This window comes from Mixophyes fleayi, chromosome 2 (assembly GCF_038048845.1).
Source record: "Mixophyes fleayi isolate aMixFle1 chromosome 2, aMixFle1.hap1, whole genome shotgun sequence".
Classification (NCBI taxonomy): Eukaryota; Metazoa; Chordata; class Amphibia; order Anura; family Limnodynastidae; genus Mixophyes; species Mixophyes fleayi.
In genome coordinates this window covers 111727761-111752760 of record NC_134403.1, presented here as the reverse complement: position 1 = coordinate 111752760, position 25000 = coordinate 111727761, and the positions used below count along the sequence as shown (strand labels likewise).

General features: G+C 36.8%; 1 protein-coding gene across 1 annotated transcript in view; it reads right to left on the bottom strand.

The window, feature by feature from the left end:
- PIBF1 (progesterone immunomodulatory binding factor 1) overlaps positions 1 to 25000 on the bottom strand; it is a 168708-nt gene that overhangs the window by 45719 nt on the left and 97989 nt on the right. Inside the window, exon 15 of the mRNA XM_075199822.1 lies at positions 24858 to 24988. Within this exon, the coding sequence (XP_075055923.1) occupies positions 24858 to 24988 (131 nt within the window). The remainder of the gene's footprint in view (positions 1 to 24857; positions 24989 to 25000) is intronic.

Genomic DNA, 25000 nt, shown 5'->3' with positions numbered 1-25000 from the left:
AAATAACCTAAAAAGTTAGTTGTTCAAATAATTTGCTCCAAAACAACTTGAAAGGCTGAAGAAGGATGGCAACTGCCACTGTACATTTAGGAAAAATAATTAAATGATTTTATCATACAAATAAATTATATAAAATTAAAAGGCAATGGTTTATGACAGGAAAGCTGCATTACTTCAAAGTAACAATGTAAATTCCATCATTTAATTCTGATATGTATGCGATTGTTTTTCTTTTCTTTTTGTTGTTTAGTATGTTTATATCTTAAAAAATTTCAATAAAAATACTGGATTTAAAAAAAAATTTTTTTTAGCACATAAACAATAACTTATATTTTGTTAATAGCAAAATCAACTGACAATTAGGATACGATGCAGCCATTCTGACAAGCAGGATTTAATGATAATAAGCTGTTTTTCTATGGGTACTATGTAGCAGTAGCATAACCATTTTTGAGTCTTTTGAGTTTGTGTCATCAGATTTCATATAAGGTATACAGAGACGATTCCTGCCATGTATAGTAGCTGCTTGTCCAGATTATATATATATATATATGCAGAAAAACTAAATGTGTTCTGAAACAGAACCATTAAGGGTAAATTTTTGTCACAAAATTGCTGATACCTTTAGCTACACCTCAAGTAACAGACATGTAATGATTACAATACCTTTAAAAAAAAAATATATGTTTACGCTCAAATATTTCTGCTATTTTTATGTTTTGTGCACTTAGGGAGGTAATTATCCACATATAGGACTAAACCAATAATATGCAGATATGAATATTAGGATTTATGTACTGTATATTACACCCAATTGCTTCAATGTTGTGGAAACACCCCCCCCCACCCCCCTCATAAGTTTAGTTTTGTTTTTTTGGTAACTACAATATAAATATTAAAATGCATTCAATCAATATTACACTGAATGTCAAATTAAAGATAAAGGGAGACAAACACCTGAGGTCCCTCATTGGCTTTATGAGCTAATATGGCTACTGCATGAGCCCTTCATGTGACCAAACACACTTTGGTCACATTGAGAAATGCTGACTGCCAGCGAGTCACTTCAAAATGCTGTGATAAATCTTTGTACTTGCTATGAAAGCAGTTATGGGCTTCTCCAGTTACTCTCTATGGTTCTGAAAATAAGCCTATGATATGTATTTATTTAGACTTTAGAAATTGAAATAATTTAGCCATCTCTCAGAAAAAAATAAGACAATGCAAATCTGTTTTTTTATTGTTTGTCATCACCATAAAAGCTTTAAACAAAGACTGAAGTATGACTAAACTATGAACTTAGTAACATTTCAGTTGGCGTGATTTGTGTCTCTCTAATCCTTACAAGAATACTGCAATCTCATTTGGCTCAGACATGTAGGAAACACCCTTAAGCAGAACAATCAACAAACTACATCGCAAGAAACACATATAGTTTGAAACAAATATTAAAATTTGTCGCTTGAATGCAATTTGCACCTCAATGAAATGTATAGATTTTTCAGTACTGTTTTGACTTTTGGAGAAGTAATTTGCGAAGGATTTAGGAATATAAGATATAACGACCATGACACATTAGTAAGCACCTGTTATGGCCTATAAATTGATTTGAGCAGCTTCCACTTTTGTATTTTTACATTAGTAAAACTGTCTGACACTAAAATGTTGTCGCTGCCATATTGAATATTACTTTATACATAACATTATAAAAAAGGTCTGAGAAACCGCATCTTCCCATCTCCCCCAAAAAACAACTAAATACAAAAACAATGCCAGAAAAGGACAGACTAGATGGTCCTGTAGTTTATTTTCTGCCGTCAAATTCAAAGCTTCCAATCTTAAAATCCATTGTTTTTTGTTTTTTTTTTACACTGTACTTCCAAAATTGGAGATAACTTCAAGTGCTGAGCAATTGTCCAAACAGTCAGAGTGCACATTTATTGCTTTATTTCCATTTCGATTGCATGCAATAATTGACTAGTCATGACGCATTTAATGTCCTTCCTGTATGTGCAGGCAATTAGTCAATGGATTATATATTGTTGAATACAAAACTTTCACAATAGCAGAAACTGTCTTTACCTTTTAAGAGTCCTTGTGCATGATTCACTAAACAAGCAACCTGGAAGCCTCAGCAGAAATGGAATCACGTGGAATCAGGTAAAGTACATTATGCTCAAGCTTTGGCTGCTAAATGAGACATCATCTTATGCGATTGCACCACATTGTGTCAGATTGAGTGAAAAATGCTAGGAATTAACAAAATAAGCAGTGAAACTACTTCGTTCACAATAGGCCAAAGGCACTTAATTTGCTACTTTGTTAAGACAAGCTACACTCACACTACTGCCTCACCAAGACTATCATAAATGAAGTAATGCAGATTTTGCTATGTATCTAAGAGACAATAAGTTTTTAACCACTTTGTGTACCCAACTGAATTGTACATTCAGTATACACAAGAAACTGTATAATAAATAACTTTATATCCCCTATATATATTATTTTTTTAAACTAATTTTATTGCATCTATCTCTTTAAAAAAATTCTCCCATTTGTCCCAGATACATGTGGAGAAGTGAAGTTCTGCTAATGCCACATGGTCTGGAAAGAAAATGTAATGACATTTCACACACCATGACACACAAATATCCCTAAAAGCCCACCATTTAGAAAAGTATATACCCCAATGTACTTATGTATGCTGTGCTCACTATTTTTTAAAAAGAAAAATATATATTTGTCTCCACTACTGCTGCATTTAAGTGTTCTTTTTTTCTTCCTTATGATTTGATCAAAGCAAGAACTAGAGCTCATTACATAGTCACCCACGTGCCCTGTATAACAGGATACCAGCACATATTGACTTTAAGGGCACAATTTTGTCATAGCTGATTTTCTGGTATCATACAGTCATTACAGAGGCTCTTAAACACAAGGGGCCTGATTCATTAAGGAAAGTAAGGAAAAAAGCTTTCTCCTGGACAAAACCATGTTACAATGCAAGTGGTGCATATTAGCTTATTAGTTTGCACATAAGTTAAATACTGGCTGTTTTTACATGTAGCACATAAATACTTGATAGCTTTAGATTTACACTGAAATGTAAAGTTGATTTAAGACATGCCCTATCCCAACATTTTAAATTTAGCTCCCCCTCCAGGGCAACATGGTTTTGCTAAGGTGAAAAGTTACTTTTTTTTTTGCTTTACTTTCTTTCCTTAATGAATCAGGCCCAAGCAGCGGTGGAAGTGGGGGTGTATACGGTGGTATGCAATACCACTACTTCTCCAACTGTCTTCATGGTAAAACTATCAAATTCTATTCACTTACATTCCCATTACAATTTTCATACTGCCACTTCCAAACTTTCATACTGACATTTCTAAGTTTCCAATTTGACCACTGGGACATTACAATCCCCCCAAAATGACTCAATATAAAACTATCACCCCAGAGCATTAATTTAGGAGTACAGTAGACATTTAGAAACTCTGTTTTTTTGGGAGTTATTTTGGTATTCGCTGGTATTAAGTGGTAAAATGTTTATTTTTTCTCCCTTAATGCTTCACTTCAGTGATTAGTGTTTCACTCACAGCATGAGAAATTGGAAATACACACAGCAAAACATATTTGGCTTCTTTTCCCTTGTTCATGTGCATTTATTACGCACTGGTTGAGCGGATGACAAGACCCTGAAACAATGGAGTGCATTGTGCAATTTTAAAGGGAGCAATGACAGCATACAGTGATATTTTATATACCGGTACATTGATTATTCAGAATAGTACAAAATCCATTCAAAATGGATTTACTCTTCAAAGATTATTGTAAATGTTGTTTTATTTTTTAAATACAGATTGTTCTATCATTGATGCAGTACCCTAGTAATTGTTTTCTAAAGAATATATTGCAAATAAATATATGATAATATTGTTTGGATACTGTGGTTTATTGTGCGCTTTGGAATTGGTCTTCAGATCCAAACCACGGCATCCTGGGACTACACTAGACCATGACAGAAGAAAAAAATGTAGGTATTATCTATTTGGAGAAATATTTAAATGGCATTTTTTGTATTTTCTAGCAGTTTGACTCACTATAAAAGGGAGGACTATTTTCTAATCTATTTTTTTTTACTTTTTCTGATATGTGAGAAAATTAAAACAGCATGAAGTTTGAGATATGTCTCCTGTCACAACCACATTTTTTTTAAACTACTGAGCTGTTTTTTGCAGGGCCGTAACTAGGGCTGTGCGACAGGGGCGACCGCCCAGGGCGCAACGCTGAAGGGGGGCGCAATTTAGGAATATTTTAGGTTAATTTGGTTAAAATTGAGGGCTGGGGGGCGGCATTTGTCTTTCTCGCCCCAGGGCGCTAGAGTTCTTAGTTACGGCTCTGGTTTTTTGCCCTGTAGATTGGCAAACCACTGCTTGATAAATGGGACATTTTGTATCCCAGCATGGTCTCCAAACCAGAAATGCATTAACACCTTGTGGTTTTGCTCCATACTATTTGATGCACACTTGTGTCTTTAGTAAATTGTAGAGAACAGATGAAGCCCTAGGTCTAAAATCGCATTGCTCAACTAAGAAATTGAATTTGCTTGTTAATCTTTGACAACAAGTCCATCAATGTGTCAAGCAGTGATATTCATATGAGATTTTAAGAATTTTAATTTGTAGTGAGGTGAAAAAAGAATTGTAAAATTGCATTGCTGAACTAGGACATTGAATTTGATTGCTCCACAAAGCAATGCACTTAAAAATGCTCCAGGTAATGTATCTTTTTACAGGCAGGTCAACCTTAAAATATGTACTTTGTGGTATTTTTAAAGAAATAAAACATTATATAATAAAAAACAATATTTTACTGGTGGTAGAGCAATAATTTTCCTCCTTGTCTGACTTGGTCTTTTTTTCAAATAAAATAATGCCAGACTGTAGCGGTGTGATTGTAATGCAAAGAACCCGGTTTGAAAGTCTTGATGCTTCCTCATTTTTAGAGGCTAACACAAGTTCTCCCTGAAGAAAAAGCAGTGGCTGTTACATCTTCCTGTAGTTCAGGTAGGTGACATGACAGGTAGGTAACATGACAGGTAGGTAACATGGCACAGAATTTTAAAAGACTACTTAAAACATACTCGTGACTAGATCAAACCAGCCACCCCCTCCCCTCCCACCATGTATTTATTTTAGTCCTTTATGGTTATAGGCTTGCCCACATGTCATGTGTGGTATGTACACACACTGAACTGGATTGTACCATAGACCAGAGCACCTTTGTGTAAACACTTTTCAGTGGGATACTTGTAAAGAAATGTTTAGGTGATCACTTTCAATTTACTTTGGGCATAGGATATCACAGACAATTTTGGCATTAATATCCAAACAGAATGGACAGCCAGAAAGATCCAGTTTACTATCCCTCCAATCGTAAATTTTAAGTGAATGTATATACCCGGACTAGCAGTCACTGAGCTTGTATATTTCGACAAACTTCTGATTGTCATATTGGTGACTTGATTCTTCAATGCCCATGCTCTTTTAAACTATTATAGCTTTAATAATTCTAGAAACATAACCTTGCCAGCATATAACATTGAAAAAAGATGACCTGCAACAAAATGAGTGTTACCTTTCTATTCAATATTGAATAAACTGTGCTATTATCATAAATTCACTTACCGAGAGTTAACATTCCGCTATTTTAACTGAATAAACCATTTAAGACTCACTTACTACCTAAAGTGGTGAACATTTTAAAATGCAAGGAAGGGCAGTTAGAGGGGAGGACAAATCAGAAGTCGGAGGTGGGCTGTAGTCATAATAGTTCCTCCACTGCTAACATTCCAGAGATATCATTTTAGAACATTCTTTTTACCCTCTACTTTTTTACTGATTTATTCCCAGGTGAATATATCTAATTGACAAGGTTAATAATTACTATACATATTTTCACAAAGGGAAATCCACAAAACATGTCCTGCAGTGGGTGCTCTAAAAAAGCATGTACAGACAGGGTGTGACACTGAGCAAGCATATGAAATGCTTTTTGACAACTAGAACAGACAGCTCAGGCTCAGTTTAAGCCAGTAGAGGATAGTGACATGTTAATGACCACCTCTGACACCAACTATGAGAACCTCCAGCAGTGATGTTCACTCAGTACAGTCACAGAGGGTGCAAACTAAAGAGCCCCTGAGATCTTGCAGTAGATTTCCACAGGACATAGTACCACTTTGTGATCACACCCTAATATTGTAGCTATCCACATTCCTCCATACAAAGTGCAGTAGGGTGAAAATGTGCAGAAAGAAAATTTCACACCTCTAGATTTTATACAGCTATTTATCTCAGATGAGATTTTAGGCTGAATAGTAAAAAACACCCATTTTTTTATGTTTAGCAGTTCATAGTGGATATTTACACATCCACTACCCAATTATCATATGCCTATATGTCTGCAGTAATGGCATTTTCTGCATTTCAATATCAACTTTGGCCCTGCAAGTGGTGACCCAAGACGTGACCGCCTATATCAACTTAGTCTCCCTCTCATTTTCTTATATACCAAAACTGCTTAAATCAACAGTCCCCTAAACATATCACCATTGGCTAATGCTTCCTTCATTTCACAGGTAGGCTAAACATAAAATAATAAAACTTTTAAAGCACAGATGGTAAAATGTAAAAATTTACAAATGATGTGAAAGAAGCCACTTGCTACACTTTTCTAAATTGTGAGAGAAAAGATCTGGTGCCCATATAAAAAGAGTAATAATCTGGTGGCTTTGATAGATCAGTATAAAACCTGTTTCTATGCTTGTATCCATCCACACGGACACCAGTGTGCCCAGTGGAGGTACATGGGAGATCTGAAGGAATACAGACACCTATTTGTATTTACAAGAAAAGCAAGCATATGGAAGGTGTAGTCTTGAACATCCATATTCTATAGCCATACCTAGCCATTTGCAATATAAAAGTGTCCACATACATGTTACAGCTGGTCATTTACAATTCATACATGATTTACAATTTGGTACATTCCTACAATATCAGGAAAATAGAACTACATCCCTAAATTACTAAACAGTCAATGTACCAACGAACTCTGTGTCAGACGCAAATAGGTAGACTGCACTAGATACATTTTCCATATCCCATTTCCAATACAGAATCGTAATTGACACCTCAAAAAAAGATGGAATAAGACGAGAGTGGAAATGTTATTGCCCTAACTGTCTTTCCCAAAAAGGCCTCTGCGTAAAACAATGCTTCACAATTTATCACATCTTATTATTTGTATTTTTCATTTTAACTCATTCTATTTTTGAGTTTATTTTAACATTTCAGGGCTTCAAACCGCCAAACACGCGGGTCTAAATTGGTGCGGCTTTAATTGCTCTTGTGCTTATAACTGTTCTACCTCAGCAGCACACAAATACCGTCTTCACACTATCTAGACAAAAAGCTGGATACATTCCTGTCTGCACTTACATTCACTTATTCTGCCACAATAAATATATTGGTACATGACCAAGTGGGAAAAAAAGTTGAATTCATAAGTATTGAAGGTGTTTGCTGTATAAGACAGCCTATCATTGTCTTCTCTTTGTTATGGTCTGTGTCAACTGTAATATAAACCCTGCTACAGGTCAGGTGTAAATGCCGCATGACAGTGATGACCAGCACAGTATTACCTCACAGAAGCGGATTGGATAATTGCCAATTCACCTGCACAACTGATCTTCCTGTCAGCAGCAACAAATGGAAGTCTGTGAGCATTGCATATACTGCAGATGTTAGCATTTAGGTTTTATTTTCCTTTATATGAATTATTATTATTTTAAACTGACAGTTGGATTCTACTGTATGGCAATGAAATATGTTACTATATTAAATAATAATTAAATTTCTAGCTGAATAGCATGAAAAGGTGGAGGAGAGATTTTTTAGAAAAAATAAAATAAGAAATTAATGAATGAAAACAAAAAGTATATATATATATATATATATATATATATATATATATATATATATATATAATATTGAAAAAGTCTATGTTTGACTTTCTTGGCATCATTATCTTATTGCTGTTTTTTATATGTTTGTGCTCGTTTTATTCATGAAATGCTGATTTGTAATAATGAGACATATTTGATAGCAATGTCTGTGATAAAGGGGTAATTGTTAGTATTAAAAAGTGCAGGTGAAAATAGGTAATGCAGTGAACAGGGTTAATATTAGTTAATTGTCAGGAGGCAGCAGTGTTTAAGGACTAGTGAGGGTAATTAAGGAAATCCATGTACGTGCATTCTGATATGAATTAATAGTAACTAAACATGTAGTAAGAAGAAGGTGCAACTCCTCCCAAAAAAACCCCCCCAAAAATCCTGTACACCTATCTAAAAAATATGAGGATTAAAATTCTCACTGTATCTCTAAATAAATAGCTTAGACGAGTCTTCTTTCTTAGATGCAGTCATTTTGGTAGTGTTAGTAAAATTATGGCTCTTCAGAGCCTCTGAACAAACAGGAAGGAGACAGAAAATCAATACTGTCACGGTATGTGTGGGGGTATGTGTGGGAGACCTCCGAATTTCAGGTAGGACTCCCGGAAGAGCCGGCCATTCTCCCACATCCTGCCCACTTCCTAGTGAAGTGGAGGGGATGGGGACCTCAATGAAGCTATCTGGCTCTGCACAAGCAGTGGAAGGGATTGCGGTATCGCACAGCAGGGGGTGGGAACAAAAATCTGGAATTCATGGTACCACATCCCCCTCAGCACTTGCAATTCAGCTCCCCTCATTATCCTTCACTATCTAATGTAAATATTTTTCCAATGTCAAATCTCATGATTTGGTGCAACACAGAAAAAAATACAAATTATGTATATAATTTAGAAGTGGCAGTATGGAAAATGTAAGTGAATGGAATTTGACAGTTTTACAATGAAGACAGTGATAGAAGTGGCGGTATGGCATACCACCATATACCAACCCACTTCAAAACTCTGTGTGTATGTATATGTGTATATATATGACAAAATGACGAAGTTGGCTACAACGAAAACGCGTAGAGGATTTGAACAAGCAGACCTGATACAAGGCTGTAGGTCACGGACCATCTACTCGTATTTTATATGCAGTTTTACAAGAAACCTTTGGTACGTGTACATTTGTATGAATTTATACCATTAAAAGTCTGATGATGCACTATGTTAAGCTCCGCTTTCTGCTTGATTTTTTAGATAATTTTTATATACATATATATATATATATATATATGTATATATATATACACACACCGTATATACTCGTGTATAAGCCGAGTTTTGCAGCATATTTTTCTATGCTGAAAAAGCCCCCCTCGGCTTATACACGGGTGAACTTACCTGGTCTCCGGTCCCTTGGCTCTTAACTTCCGCAGTGGAACGCATGTGCGTTCCAAATGCCGAACTTCCTGTCAGTGGAACGCACATGTGTTCCACTGTCAGGAAGTTCGGCATTTGGAACGCACATGCGTTCCACTGCGGGCGTAAGTGACCTGGTTAGGTGGTGTGGAGCATGTTTTCTGGACGATACCTGGATGTAATTGGGGGGACAGTGCTGTTATAACAAATCTCTCCTGTTTCATCAAGCTCTTTCCCTCGTCACACACAGCGTTGCCCCATAGAGCCCATGCATGTTGAATCGGGCCTGCATGAGTCTTCATCACTGGTATGTTGTCCGTTTACAGCTACTGTTGTCTTATCTGAGCTCTGCTACTGTGCTTCATGGGATTACAGAGATTTTACCCTGAGACTGCTGTTCTCTATCAGATGCTGTTTTCCCTTTAGCAGATTTAAGCCCTATTGTGTGAATCAGCCAAGATGTAATGATGGCTCATGCGCTGACACAGATCAAATGTACTGTTAGCTGTGAAATGATCTCACGTTCTCCCAGTCACGCAGAAGATATCCGTTTTAGAAATGGGGAAAAAAATATATATATTTGTGAGTCTTATTTCATGATCCTCATCCTGAGCTCATATCAGATAGTGTACGGATGTTTATTTGCATTTAATGTAGTGATGCTAATGTCAGTGTATTATTTGTAAGTAATTAGGAAACAGCTTTAGAGGTTTTTTTTTATTATTATGTCCTATTCCAGAGTTTTTTGTGTTGATCAGTGGTTAGAATCCCCCAATACATCAGTTTTGATGTCTTGATGTAAGAAAATTAAAAGGTAAAAAAAAAAGCCAAAGGGGGAATACTCTTAAAAGCCTCATACACAAACCAATTAATTTAAACAGAAGAAATTAAAATATTTGACACTTAAAATAAATGCAACCTTGGTGTACCTCAATGTCAGCAGTTATATAGAACATAAGCGAGGATGAAACCAAAGGATGAATGTTTAAAGTGGACGAGGTTTGACCATGCCCAGTGGTGATGATATCACTTGTGAAAGTCACGTACATTAATGCAAATGTGTGGCTAGACCATGATCTTTGAACAACAAATAGCTGGAAGTAACTGCACCTGCATCTTTTTCTAGCTAGACCCTGGTTACTGACAGAAAATAACCACATTGGGTGGCAGTAAATCATTCTGTAAATGTCTCCTGGCCTTTGTTACTTCTGTCACCTGGATTACAGATGCTGACCTTAGGCTGTGCATTTACCAGTAGCTGCTGCATTTCCCACCCTAGGCTTATACTCGAGTCAATAAGTTTTCCCAGTTTTTTGTGGTATAATTAGGTGCCTTGGCTTATATTCGGGTCGACTTATACTCGAGTATATACGGTATATATATATATATATATATATATATATATATATATATATACACACATATATTTATATATTTATTATACACACACACACACACGTAAAAATCGAGTTGCCCACTTAGATGTACTTGCTTTTATATGCATGGTTTTGGTGTATGTGACAGTAGGCATATTTAGAGCAGCATCTTTTTACAGCACTTGGGGAACTTATATTGTTTAGCATATACAAATATGTCTAAGATACCAGGATGTATACATGTTGATTGTTTAGAAGAGTAATTTTGGGGGTATTTCTGTGTTCTCTTAAGGTATGGCCTTAGTAGTGATACCATGATGTGAAAAACATAAATAGTTGTATAAATTGAAACTATACACCAAGTTGTTTGCAGACCATATAACTGCTATATCTTGAATAAAGAAAACATATTTAGGATTCATATTTATTTAGCAGCACTAGCTACTACATTATTTTGTCTGGAACATGGATTGGGGTGGTATAAAATGAGAGTTTACTATAATAAAAACATGTATATACAAACAAATCAGAGCTGGTACTTATTAAACATTTCAATTGTACTATCATCTCCATATGAAACGTTATGTGCAGCAAAAGCCCCACTCTTCCATTAACTGAAGATGAGGAGCTTTGTGATTGAATAGGGCCAGTAAAGAAAACACCAGACCCTCAATGATAGCATTACATGCCCATCTGCCCCTGGTCAGACTGCTGTAGTTAATTGCTCAGCAGCTAGAGAGAGAATCCAGGGTTTCCAACATCTAGGTCAGGGAGGTGGAGCTATGATATCAGCTGTGAGCGATTTTGTTTCTGGATCAAATTCAGCAAAAAAGAATGGCTCATGGAATGACATCTTTTTTCCCTACTCAGTCTAGTTCGGTTAGTATACGAGTAATTGAAACACAGTACAAGGTGATGACTAGATGGTATTGGTGCCCCAGTTTGCTTGCCAAAATGGTTCCCGGGGTGTCAAATCTGTGGTGGCGATGCCTGATTGCACCAGGTACCCAATTACATATATGGTGGAAGTGCATAGCTGTCAGACGCCGTCCCCGTGCCTTCTTGCTGGCCAGGGACGGACGTCTTCTCCCCCGCTGAAGCGCCCCATTGCTAAGCAACGGGACGCTCCTTCCGGCAGCCTCAGGGTGCATGCGTGCCCATTGCCATGGCAATGGGCTCTCCCTGACATTGATTTGGATACCCCTTCTGGATTTGTGCTGTCTTCTCTGGTTTGACCCTTGGCTTGCTGACTACTCTCTGTTTCCTGATTTTGTACTGCATTTTCCCGCACGGTTCCTGACCACAGCCTATACGACCACGATGCTCCTCGCCATCTCGCGGATAGCTTCCTGGGAGGGCCGCAACATGCACGTCGTTTGCCGCAAAATCCAAACTCCCATGCGGGGGTCCCTGGTGAAGACCAGCGGCGTGTTAGACTCCGTGTCTCCTTGTGTAGCAGTGTCAATATCCGCAGGTTGCCGCATTCCTATATCGTGACAATAGCACATAGAACCTTCTGGGATGCAGTCCTCCTAATCGCTAAAGCAATAGTGGGTATTGAGCTAGCTAATTGCCCCAAATATTGGCTACTAAATGACAATAAAATGACTATCTCCCAATATAAAAAATCAACAGTTAAAAATCTCAGTAACGCGGCAAGGCCGTGATTCCGTTCCATTGGAGATCACCGAATATCCCTACCATTAAAGAATGGTTTGCCGTTTGGAATTCTACAGGATAATGGACAATATACTTTATTCATCAATGGATAAACATAGGGAATATTATTTTGTATGGTTTGAATGGCTCGAATTCAAGAATTCACCATTATACTCTCAGTGGAACAACTGAACCCCTCTACCCTCCCCCCCAGCCTTGCCCCTCCACCCGTTACCCATCTTTCTCCCATCCCTCCATGTCTTACTACTAAATAGCATTTTATATGCTCGATTGTTGTCCCCCTTTTTTGTTACTCTGTAACACTAATTTTTTTGTTCAATGCAAGTCATGGATGTTTGTAAAAGCTATTTAAATTCTAATAAAAAGAGATTTACAAAAAAATAAATAAACACGGCTCCTTTTAGCAATTGTGCAGGCAAGTAAGAAGACTTATGTGGACTCCTGCGCCATATAGACCATCCCATAAAGCTAATAAGTACACTTTAAAGACATGAAAAATTACCAAGTATAAAATTATACACTTTATAATACAAGTGTATTACATAAATGTAAGTGATAATAATATAAGTACAAACCCCTGTAAAGAATCTGTGTATACATGGTGATCCTCTCACTTCAGCCCTTGGTTATAAAAAGTGTAAATGTTTTATAAGAAATAACTCACCTCCTACTGTAAATTATTACAGATATTACAAGTCACCGTGGAAATCCATGGCCTGTATAAAATGCTTTTGCCTTTATATGGTCATGGAATTCCTTGGTGACATACTATGCTTATAATTTACTGTAGGTTGGCACATTATCCAAAATATGAAGTACTTAGTAAATAATTTCAGACATAAAAGAATGCTTGATAAAAATATACTGTGAAAATTTGTTTTACAATGTACATGTCTGTAATTGGGTACTCCTTATTAGCCATTGAAAGCACAGTTGTAATTAACTTTTCCGAATATTAAGCGAAGAATAAAGGTGTAAGATTTTGGAATTTCTCACTGGATTAGACATAAAAATACTCTACATGTAAAGAAAAAAAAAATTGTATTTTTTTTTTTAAGAAAATCAATAATACCAAACAAACATCCGTTAAAAAGCATGACAATGATCTGATTAACGTATTTATTGTTTCCTAACAATACAAGTGTATATACACTGGACACTTCATTGTTACATTAAATAAAGTGTAAAGAAATAAAGGCTAGATCTTACAAGGGTAAGAAACACTGTTTTCTCAAGGCGTCTATAGCTATACAGTCATTTGTTATGGTTGCACTGTGTGCAAGTATTTTATCTTTACAATTGTACGTGTTAGGGAAGCATGCCATTTATATTGTTTCTTTATTAAATCTATGATAACATGTCACTGTGATCTCCAGCACACTGACAAAAGTGTTTTACTAAATGGAAGTATTGTGCTCCTTATAACACTACAAAAAAAAAACAGAATTAAAAAAATATTGTGAAAGAAAATAGCACGTCTATCACAAGGTATCTGTAGCTAGGCATATATACAGTAAATAAATCATGTCTGCACAAAGTGTCCCACAAGGAAGGCAATAAATATTTTCCTTTCTTTTCACAGAACAGATCCTGTGGAGAGATTGTCTACAAAGCAATGAATAATCAGTTTATCACACTGTACACAGAATTGCTCTTGAAAATGAATGTCAACTGCTAGTTTCTACATTGGATTAAAACTTCTGTTCCTGACTACAAGCATTGATTGTTAACATTTAAAAGTACAAACATGCCGCATGAAACAATGTAATAATAATTTAATGTAGAAGATATGGTGTAAGAAACAAATACCAACAAACTATCTACTATTGTAAAGGAGTAATGTGCTATGTGTGGCACTGATGGCAAGTAGATTATGTGATTACCTATGACATATACGGGCAAATGTGTCTTTTCTGCTGTAGATAACGTGACCCATTTCTCTTCATCATAGGTACTGATACACTAGAAGGAATCAGGATCTCTCCTTTAGGAAGAACACAGTGCGCACACGGACGTGCAGGAGATTGTTAGTGCTCAGACCCTAGGCAAATGCAACTAAAAATCTATCACACTGCCAAGTGGACAATGTGTATCTACAGTGGTTCAGACGGCATTGGGCTGGGCCCATGCAAAGAAAAAGTGTCTGGTGATTGTGGATCCATGCTCCTGTGCGCACAGTCAACGTCTGTGATCACATTGCATCAGCAAGAGAAGATGGGGTCAAAATGTATTTATAAATTAAAAAAGTTTCCTACAGCCTGCCCACAGCTCTCTCCCCACACTTTGTCCTCCTAGATGTCGTAAACTTCAATATGAAGTTTACTCTCCTTAATATTTATGCTCGCAACACCACCATTCAGGAAATCTTTTTGAACATTTCCCAACTTGTGGTCCAGAGAGACATGCCAATTCTTATAATTTCATGAAGATTTTAACAGGGTTGACCATGTAATAATAGATAAATCCACATCTGCAAGACTTAATTTCCCACTATGGGAACAAATTCATATTTTAAAACACAAACATCATCTTTCAGAAGTAGAGACTTTTAAACCCATCAGACATAAATTAAACTTTTCTTTCATCTGTCTTCAGATAATTCTCTAGGATGGGTTACATTTTAGTGTACAATGCATTAATTTCCCAATTTCAAACAACTTGCATAAGGGACATAATTATCTCCAATCGTGCCTGTTTCCATATCTACCCATTTCCCCTCTCCCACTTCTCCATTTCGCTACACAACTAAGTCATTCAAAAGATGTCCACTTATACTTAAATGCCAAATGGATGAAAGATATGTATAACAATATTGATCATTGCGACAACCCAGGCCTTTTCAGGGAGACATCAAAAGCAGACATGTATGGACATATTAGAACATATGTTGTTAATAAAAAGAAGGATAAAATTGCAAGTTATTAAACGCTACAGGATTTAATGGAAAACTTCTTCAACTCAAAGAGAAATTCTGGAAGCAGATATTACTCAATAAAATAATATTAAAACTATCCTGCTATCGCTATTCCAAAATATTCACAAAGACCCCATTATCCAAAATTAAGCACGTTATATTTTTACACAAACCCAACAATATCCAGAGTTAATCACATGGTATCACCCCATAGGCACTCAAACCTGGATTTTAAAACCCTTGCTAAAATAATATCCACAAGACTCTAGTTTATTCTCCTTGGTCTATTTACTGATCACCAACCTGGTTTTGTGCAAGGTTTTCAATGAATAATGGGACTCCATATCATTGTAGCCTACTCCCTCATACATCCTCTTCAGACTAGACACTGACAGTTTTTGATACCGTATAATGGTCCCAGTTTTTTAGTATGATGGAGTCCAAAACATCTAAACAATTTTGTCCACATCAATAGATATTCTTATACTAATCTTACCACCTCCTTCATACTAAATGATTTGAGGACAAAGTGGGAATGCTCTTCGGCTCCATGGGTGGTTTCTGTCCTCTCTAAGCTCGCATTAGGACACCTGCGTTACGGTTTGACAGGTGTACAGCCCCAGTCAAAATCCCCACCGGCCACTGTCCTCGAAGCACACGTCAAGGATGGCACCACTATTTAAACCTTTCCTTGAACCTGTTGTGCATCCTCCAAAAAATGGTTTCCGCCATTTGGTATACATATTGGGGAAAAAATCATAAAAATACCTGTTTTCGTGGACGACATCCTACTCTAAATTTGTAAACCAAGTCAATCACTTGTAAAAAGCCTTATACATATGATGAAGTTCACGTTAAATAAATGATTATATGTCTATTCATTTAGTTTTCCTTTATTACATAAGCGCGGTTATGAAAGCAGTTACTGAAACAGACTGGAAAAATCCTTTTGCTGTCCTCCTATTATTAAGGTCTCCTAAAATTAAAGTTATTTCCTTACATTATACCTACTAACAGGATTTACTTGACCATGGTAAATGTATATCGGGTTCAGCTAAATAGCTAGATTATTTTCCAATGTTCTGCTTAGGATCTTTTACATACTTGCTTACAAATTCCCTTAGGTTCTTGAATGGCAATAACTATAGCAAATGTTTCTGAAAATTTGTCCCATAGGAGATTTTTAATTGGTTTATTAAGTGCACACACATGTCCTAAATGTAATGTATCAGATACCGACCTTTACAGTCTTCGAAAAACGGAGTATTTGTGCTTCAAATAACTCAACTATCACACTGTACAAAGAAAATGTGTTACACATTTATAGAATGGATTGGTTGACCGCAATGCACCCAAGGGGCATTTGGGATGCGGATCTCCTCACGCCATGTCAGAAACAACAAACAAAAATAAAAACAAAAAACAGGTGGGCCTTACCCTTTAAAATGGGCATCACCACAAATGTTCTCATGTTTCATACATCTAATTCATCATATGCCATTATACGCCTGACACAAAATTGTAATGTTATTTTAACTATAACACCCTCTGTCTCAGAAATGAAGACCTAAGATAAGATTAACTGTTTAAGCTAAGGGTCCTTCTTATTTTAAGTCCTATTGGGGCTGTAATGTATAAAAATATAAAGGTGTAAAATTGCTAACAAATTTACAAGTTATTTCTGGATACCCTAACATGTGCGAACACCAAGTAACTGCCCAATCTGCTGCTTAATTAAAGCAGTTGGTTGGAGTTTTTTGTCACCTAATTCCAATAAATGGCTGCAATAAAAAGATTTGAAAAAAAGTTAAACATTTTTACAACAACCTTTGACGGTTACCTTAGGACAGTGTTTCTCAAATCCAGTTCTCAGGACCCCCTAGCAGTACATGTTTTCCATATCTCCTTGCTGGAGCACAAGTGTATTCATTACTGACTGACACAGTGTAGCAGGTGGTATAATTATTTCACTGGTCACCTGGCAATCCTGCACTGTTAGTGGGTCCTAAGGACTGGATTTGAGAGACACTGCCTTAGGAAGTATAGTGTTATATATGGTGTCATTGCTGATTTTCTATCATCTCCATATCTAGCCAGAAAATCAGCTACTGAATAATTAATTTAAGCCAGGTTCATACCTATCTGCTGTTAATGGCCTTATCAGTTACTAAAGCTGGGTGCACACTACACAGTTTTCATCCAATAATCGGCTAAATCAGCCGACATACGACCGCTCGTTCAAAAGTCGGGTCAGTGTGTGCAGTGACACGATGGTTGAAAGTCTGCCCAAATGGATGATTGTTGCCTCATTTGGTTTGTCGTACCGTTTAATATTTTCGTTTCAATCTCGTTTCCGCTGTGTAGTGTGTATAAACTTCCGACCGATCCACAACAGTAAGAAATTACAGTCATTGCTCACGACAACATGGCTGTAAAAAGTCGCTAAAGGGACGTCCGCTCTTCCCTTTATCGTCCTAAACAAGGCTAGTGTGTATGCAGTCCATAGACCGAGCGATCGGAACATCGATCGCATGTAAAATCGCTCGGCATAAAAAATTGGTTGCAATTTCTGTAGTGTGTACCCAGTTTAATGCTTGAAAAAGCATTAAAGAGAGGATGAATGGTTTCTTATGGGGTTGTGTTAAAATTTCAACACAGAACCCATTTCTCATGCATTAACGTGCATATCCTGTACAAAAGTTTGCACTCGTAAAAGCGCAAGGCATTTAAAGTGCTTGGAAAGTACATTAAAAACAAGTGATTAAAGCTTGTGTAAAGTGCATGTTGTCATGAGCATGTGAGTGAACAGGCACTGAAAGCCAAAACGTGCACATCGTTTGCAGGAGTAGTTGAATACTTATTATGGTGTTTCTCCAGTAGTCCATGCTGTGTATTGAAAATACACCACTAAACTACAGCATTTGTTCAACTTTCATTTTTTGACAATTCCTGCAAAGAAAGACACCAGAAAGATTAAACCTGTACAATACTCCTACTTGAATACATTTAGAGGTCTAGTATCCTTAGGTGGTATCAGTTTGGGGTGTTCCTAATGTTCTGGCATTTCAGAGTTTATGCAATGACAGTATGGCCAGAAAAGAATTTATGGACTAATTTCTGCCAAAATGTGTTCCATCGTTACTGGGCCCTTTCATGTGTGTAGCCAGCAGGTATGACACACAAATGTAGAAACCCATACATAGAAGAGTATAGAAAAAGAAAAGAAAAAAGAAAGTATCCATGTGCAGCAATAGTGGGGGGTATCTTGAAAGACTGAGTAAAAAAAAAATTCAAAATTTCCACAGATTATGGATTTGATTTAGGCGTCTGGTGCCGTATTATGGTAGTCATGTCATTAAACCTTGGAAGCTAAAATACACACATTTATTTCTATACCATATATAATGTCATATTTTTACTAAAAGCACATACATTTGGTGTCACAGTAATGACAATAAGTAGTAAGAACATTCTGATGTATTATTTATATAGTAGTAAAATGAAAATCAAATTTATGAATGTATGTTATCAAAAAGAAATAAAGCTTTCTAGTTATAATTAGAATATTTGGGTCTTTCTTGGCAGGATTATGTTTCTGGGAAGAATGCCAAAAAATGCAGTGTTTGTTGTTGAGAGTAATCTCTGATCATAAATGTGAGTTTTACAGAGTCACTGTCAATGTTTTATACCTTACACTTCTACAGTATATTTCCATGCACAAAGATACGTTTGGATAAGGAATCATCTAGGCTGGTGGTCATTCATTCTAACACTCCTATACGGAAAAGATGGATGTGAAGAGTGAACTAACAAGGCTCACAACTCTGATAGTATTGTGTAGCATATATAGTATAGTATAATCTATAACATCACAGTAACCCACACTCCCCTGATGTGTGTTCTTCTACATGCAATATTATATATCTATAATATAAATGCTTAGTGGCATGTGTTAGTCTGTGTGTGTGTGGAAAAAATAAAACCAAGCTGTAGCGCCACCTGCTGGGCGGAGTTATACACTGACCAACTAAATTCTTAGTGTGTGTGTAAAAAAAAAATCAGAAAGGGCTGAAATTTGGTATACTAAGATGTTTTTAATTTGTTAATTTAATTTGTTAATTGTTAAAAGTGTTTATAAAGATTTAAAAAAAATATATATATATTTCTTGAAGGAGAAGTGACAGTTGGGAGTGGTTGGTGGTTGCCGGGGGTGACAGTGGGGAGTGGTTGGTGGTTGCCGGGGGTGACAGTGGGGAGTGGTTGGTGGTTGCCGGGGGTGACAGAGTGAGAGGAGTGTGGTACTCATGACCGCTGAGAGAGATCCCTGTGTCTGGATAGACATCTGGATAGATGTGGCGATGAAAATGAAGGATGAGGTGATGGAGAAGAATGATGAGGTGGTGACATGTGGACAAAACCACGTTAAAAAAGGGCGCTTACGTCGGGAAGTAACGCTCTTCCCCTGAGGAGGCCTGGGCTAGGGCCCAAATGCATGACAAGAACCTTTTTAACACCTTAAGTAGCTTGATTTGACTAGAATGCATGAGTATCATGCACGGGTTAACTTGTGTATATATATATATATATATATATATATATATATATATTTATTTATTATGTATATATGAAGACGTTTGTAGATGAATAACTTCATCACCCCTGCACCGACTGGGAGGGTAGAGGATACCAACGCAAGGTAGTCCAGTTGGATCCTAGCCAGGTTTTAGGGCGGCAGGGTCCTGGTCAGACCACACGTTGGTGTACGGTGGATCCAGGGAGCCTGTTTTGGGCCTTGTACCGGACGGATTTGGTTTGTTTGTCTGTCCGGTTACGCATCCGGACACCCCTGCACCGATTGGGATGAAACCAACATGAGGTGGTCCAGCTGGATCCCTTCAGGGTCCCGGGGGCAGGGTGCCGGTCGGACCTCCCATTGGTGTACGCTGGGCAGTACTTGGACCCGGGGAGCCTGTACTGAGGCTTCCATGGGAAGTATTTGGACGAAAACTTTGCAGAGTAACATTTGATTAAAGAAGACATACTAGCGGGTTGGGGTCCTGGTCGGACCTTTCATTGGTGTACGCTGGGCAGAACTTTGACCTGGGGAGCCTTTTCTGAGCCTTCCACTGGTTGAATTTGGTTTGTTTGTCTGACGATCATGCATTCGAACAAGCCTGCACCGATTGGGATGAAACCAACGCAAGGTGGTCCAGTTGGCTCCTAGTGAGGTTTTAGGAGGTTTTGTTTCCAAGTTGGAACTCCCGTTGGTGTAAGATGGAAAAAACGGGTAGCCTTTTCTGAGCCTTCGACTGGATGGATATGGACAAAAACTTTACAGACTGATAACATTGGATCCCAGAAGACATACTAGGGGGTTGACGTCACGGTCAGACCTCCTGTTGGTGCATGCTGGCCAGAACTTTGACCCAGAATGCCTTATCTGGGCCTTCCACTGAATGGATTTGGATAACATTTAATATAAAAACAGAAACAACACTAAGCAGCCCCCTCATGGATGTGTTAGAAGAGCTGCTTAGTTGATAATTATTTTTAAAATGTTGACAGTTACATCCAACTCATTGATAACCTAAAAACTTTAATATTTAAACCCGGGCAACGCCAGGGATTTCAGCTAGTCTTATATAAATGAACCATTTATATAAACATATTGATCAATAAGCCCAAAACAGCATTAATTTCTAATTGTTGCAATAAGGAAGCAACATGCTTTAGAGAAAAAGCATTTAGGCAGACATTTCCAAGCCAAGTATCACTTTTTTTTTTAAGAATCTCATAGAATTGCATGATGGTAAGCGGAACCTACACAGTGAGAAAAACTGAGAACGAGAATGGCAGAGTATATGATACTATTGTGACCGACACACAATGGAAGAATGCAATTTCGAGGATCCACAGCAGAGGACAGGCAGCGAGTACTGAGTACCCTTAATCCAGCTCCGGTGTGTGTGGGTGTTTGTGTCTCATCTGTTGACCACAATTTATCAGCTAAACAACTGGATTGTAGCATCTCTACCCCCAATACAATATTAGGCTACAGTTCAACTTTATTGGAGAGATTCTTGCGCTTTCCATTACGCAAACAATGTTTATCTTAACATAAAAATCCCTTAACCAATATATTTAAGGCAAAATTAGATAAAAAATGTATTTCATTATTTGTGCCTAGCAGAGTGACTGTATAGCCATAGTTTTATGTTATATCTCTATAAAGACATTATGATTAATCTTAAGGAGTTGTGGCTGCCACCTTTTTGCCAGCTCGCTGACATTTTTTCAGACCTCCAGATCATGTCCTCTCCACAAATGGCATCATTCACTCTCCGATAATGTTATACCCTTCTCTGCCACAAGGTCAATGCTCCAAAGTGGTTACATTGTAAGAGATTTACCACACATAAATAAGACCTAGTGACTATGTGACACAGGGAGAGAATTCCGTTCTACAAAGCTTTCATTAACCGATACGAAGTCTGCATAAAATTCTATACCAAGTATTGTTCTTCATTTGGATATGGCCCTAAACTGTAATGACATACAATAAAATGAATAAATAAATGAGATGACCTGATTATGATGTAAAAACATAACAAAATCATTTATCGTAAAGGGCTATTTTTAAAATAATATTTTTCTAAAATAAAATAAACTAATTCACAATATTATATTTAGGTAGTTTTAACCAAACCATCATCATCCTCATAATAATATCACTTTATATGATATATAATGTGAATGATTGACCTCTTATTACTAAACAGTTAAATGAGTATACAAACTCAAAACAAACTTTACATCTGAATAATTATTTGCGAATGGACTCTTGTCTTTGCATCTAGCATTAAAGAAGTTTAAAGATAGGAGTGAGTAATCATTAGAGTACTCATCTTTGCTCAATGAAGTTGCATGATACATCAATAAAGCTCTGCATAATGCTCCAGCCCTATAAAAGGATCCATTAAAAAGTATTTTTGCGTAAGTAAACAAATTATACTCACCGATCACTTCCCTTTCTTGAAGTACTCCATGGCAGCCCTCACGACTGGTTAACCCTTAGTCAGCTGATTAGAAACAGGAAAAATTTCACACCCCCTGAAGGTGTTTAGAGTGACTCCTCATTCCTTCATTTTCCTGTCTCTTCAAAGCTGAGTAAGGCAGTGGTGAGTGTAGTGAGCCATTTCATTATTTATTTATGTGGGTTTATATGCCAAAACTGTGATAACAATGCTGCTGAGGTACTTCAAAAAAAAAAATCAAAAAAAAATCCTATGAACTATTTTGATGATGTACTGTGCATATGGTGCGGTTTGACCATGGTGACAAGATACACAGGGAACTGAAAACAAGACAAACATCAAGTTCATTGATCCAAACACCCTCACACCACCTCTATTCACAGCATACATGCCCACTCGCCTGGAATGTCCGAGAGACTCCTGAATTCCGGATAGGTCTCCAGTACTCCCGGGAGAGCAGGCAAGTTTCCCGCATACTGCAAATGAGTAGCAAAAATGACGCAATTCGGGGTGAATCGTATCATTTTGGCCCCATCCCCCATGACAAAATGACGATTCCATCGTGGGACGCGGCTAAAATGACACAACTAATCGTACCCTGCCTCCTTCCACCACACACCCTCTTCCAGGATCTCCTGGAGGCCAACTAGAGAAAGTTGGCACATATGGTTCACAGTGTGCAGCGAGCGAATATCTACAACACTGTAGCCCCTACATTACAATGTTTTGCTACTAAGACTTTGAGCTCTTTGAACTTCTAAGAAATACACTGACTTAGATTAATTTATTATAGGGTTAGTAGTAAAACCCAAGAGCATTTTGTTAGGCTCTAACAATGTATTGCAAAGAGAAGATTAATTACATGTATTCCAAACACAGCTAGGATGTATAACCAGAAACTTAAATAAACAAAAGAAAAAAAAACCTCTGACTGAGAATAATACAAACATTAATTAAGTACGAAAGAGAAAAAAAAATACTTCCTCATTCTGCTAATAGATGAATAATCAGTTGTACTGAATAGACTGCCGTAGAAAGTCTGAGAAGATAGATTACAAGATGCTATTTTGTATGTAAGTAATAACTGCTGCAGTATTGACCGCAACTATGAATAATTAATTATAGTAAATGGAAAATTAGAATGGCACAGCAAAATAAATTTTTTAAAATTTGGACACTAATTGAATTGTATCAGCTATTTTATGAATGGAGCAAATATGTTGTTATTCAAAATGGATATTGTTAATAATAATTATAATTTTATTGATATAGTGCATGTCTTCCAACAGTATTCAGAGCACATCACACCATTCATCATAGGTGCACTATATAGAGTACAATAATCAAGAATACAGTAACATAGAAACAAATAAATAACGTACATAAGCACTTAACAAAACATGAGATACAAGGAGGGCAAGGCAGCCATCTTGGGCACACTACACTGGTAACCATGCACAAGGAATCAGATGAGACCAGAAACAATATAAAAAGCTAAATATTTCCTAACGGCGCACTCTATGTTTCTATAATTATCACGGTTTAAACTAATTCATCCAATTTTTTTTTTTACAAAGATTTGACCAGCCTCTCTACTGCAGGGAATAGTGCATGTCCCTGATGTGCCAAAGGCAATACTTAAATACAAAGAAAAAACACAGTGCTGAGGATGGCCAAACGTTTTAATAGTAAAGTACCAACACAGCAAAAATAAAATAAATATAACTTTATCGTCAATACAAATCTAAATATATTAACAACCACTTTATGCTGTTTGTAATATCATTAAAATTCTAAAGATGCTCATGTATAATAAATATACAGTGTTTCTGGTTTTCTATTATCCAATGTATCACACTGTTTCTCTGTGTAATGTCCTTTTAACTAAGTATCATCTGAAAACAGGTTGGCATAAACGGATGACCACCATAATTCACATATAACTTGATGTTCAATAAATATCTGTTCTCTAAATAATATTAATTTTTTCTGTGTGGTATGAAATAAGTCTCTCTTCAAATCGTATAAACAAGCAAAAACCAGAAGATTGTGCAGACCTATGACTTGAAATAAACCATATATATCAATTGGTATTCTTGCTTTAAGTATATGTTAAATGCAGTATTGTGGATAAACTGCAATGGATGACAAAATTATGGATGTGCAATTCAACTGCACCTGGATTATACACTCTGGGAGGATCATCTTGGTATTATTTTATGCTAGAGTTTCCAATACTACGTATAAAAGTTACCAACCACTCCGGTTGTGTGCAATGGTTTTAATATTAAACACACCCCCGTTCGTTTTATTTGTTTTTAACTAAACAATTTTGCTTGATTTGATTTCTTTCCATCTTTTATTACTATTATATTTTACTGACTATTCTTTTACTTGTATAAATAACACACGAGAAAAAAGGTAATCTCTGCTTACCTGACATCTTTTTCAAGCTTTGAAATTTGGTCCTTATGCAAGTCTATTTGGGAATCTCTTTGACGCACAGATTCAATGAGGTACTGATATGGCTGGTGAACTTGATTTAGCAGGGAGTTAGTCCTTTGCAGCTATAAAAAAAC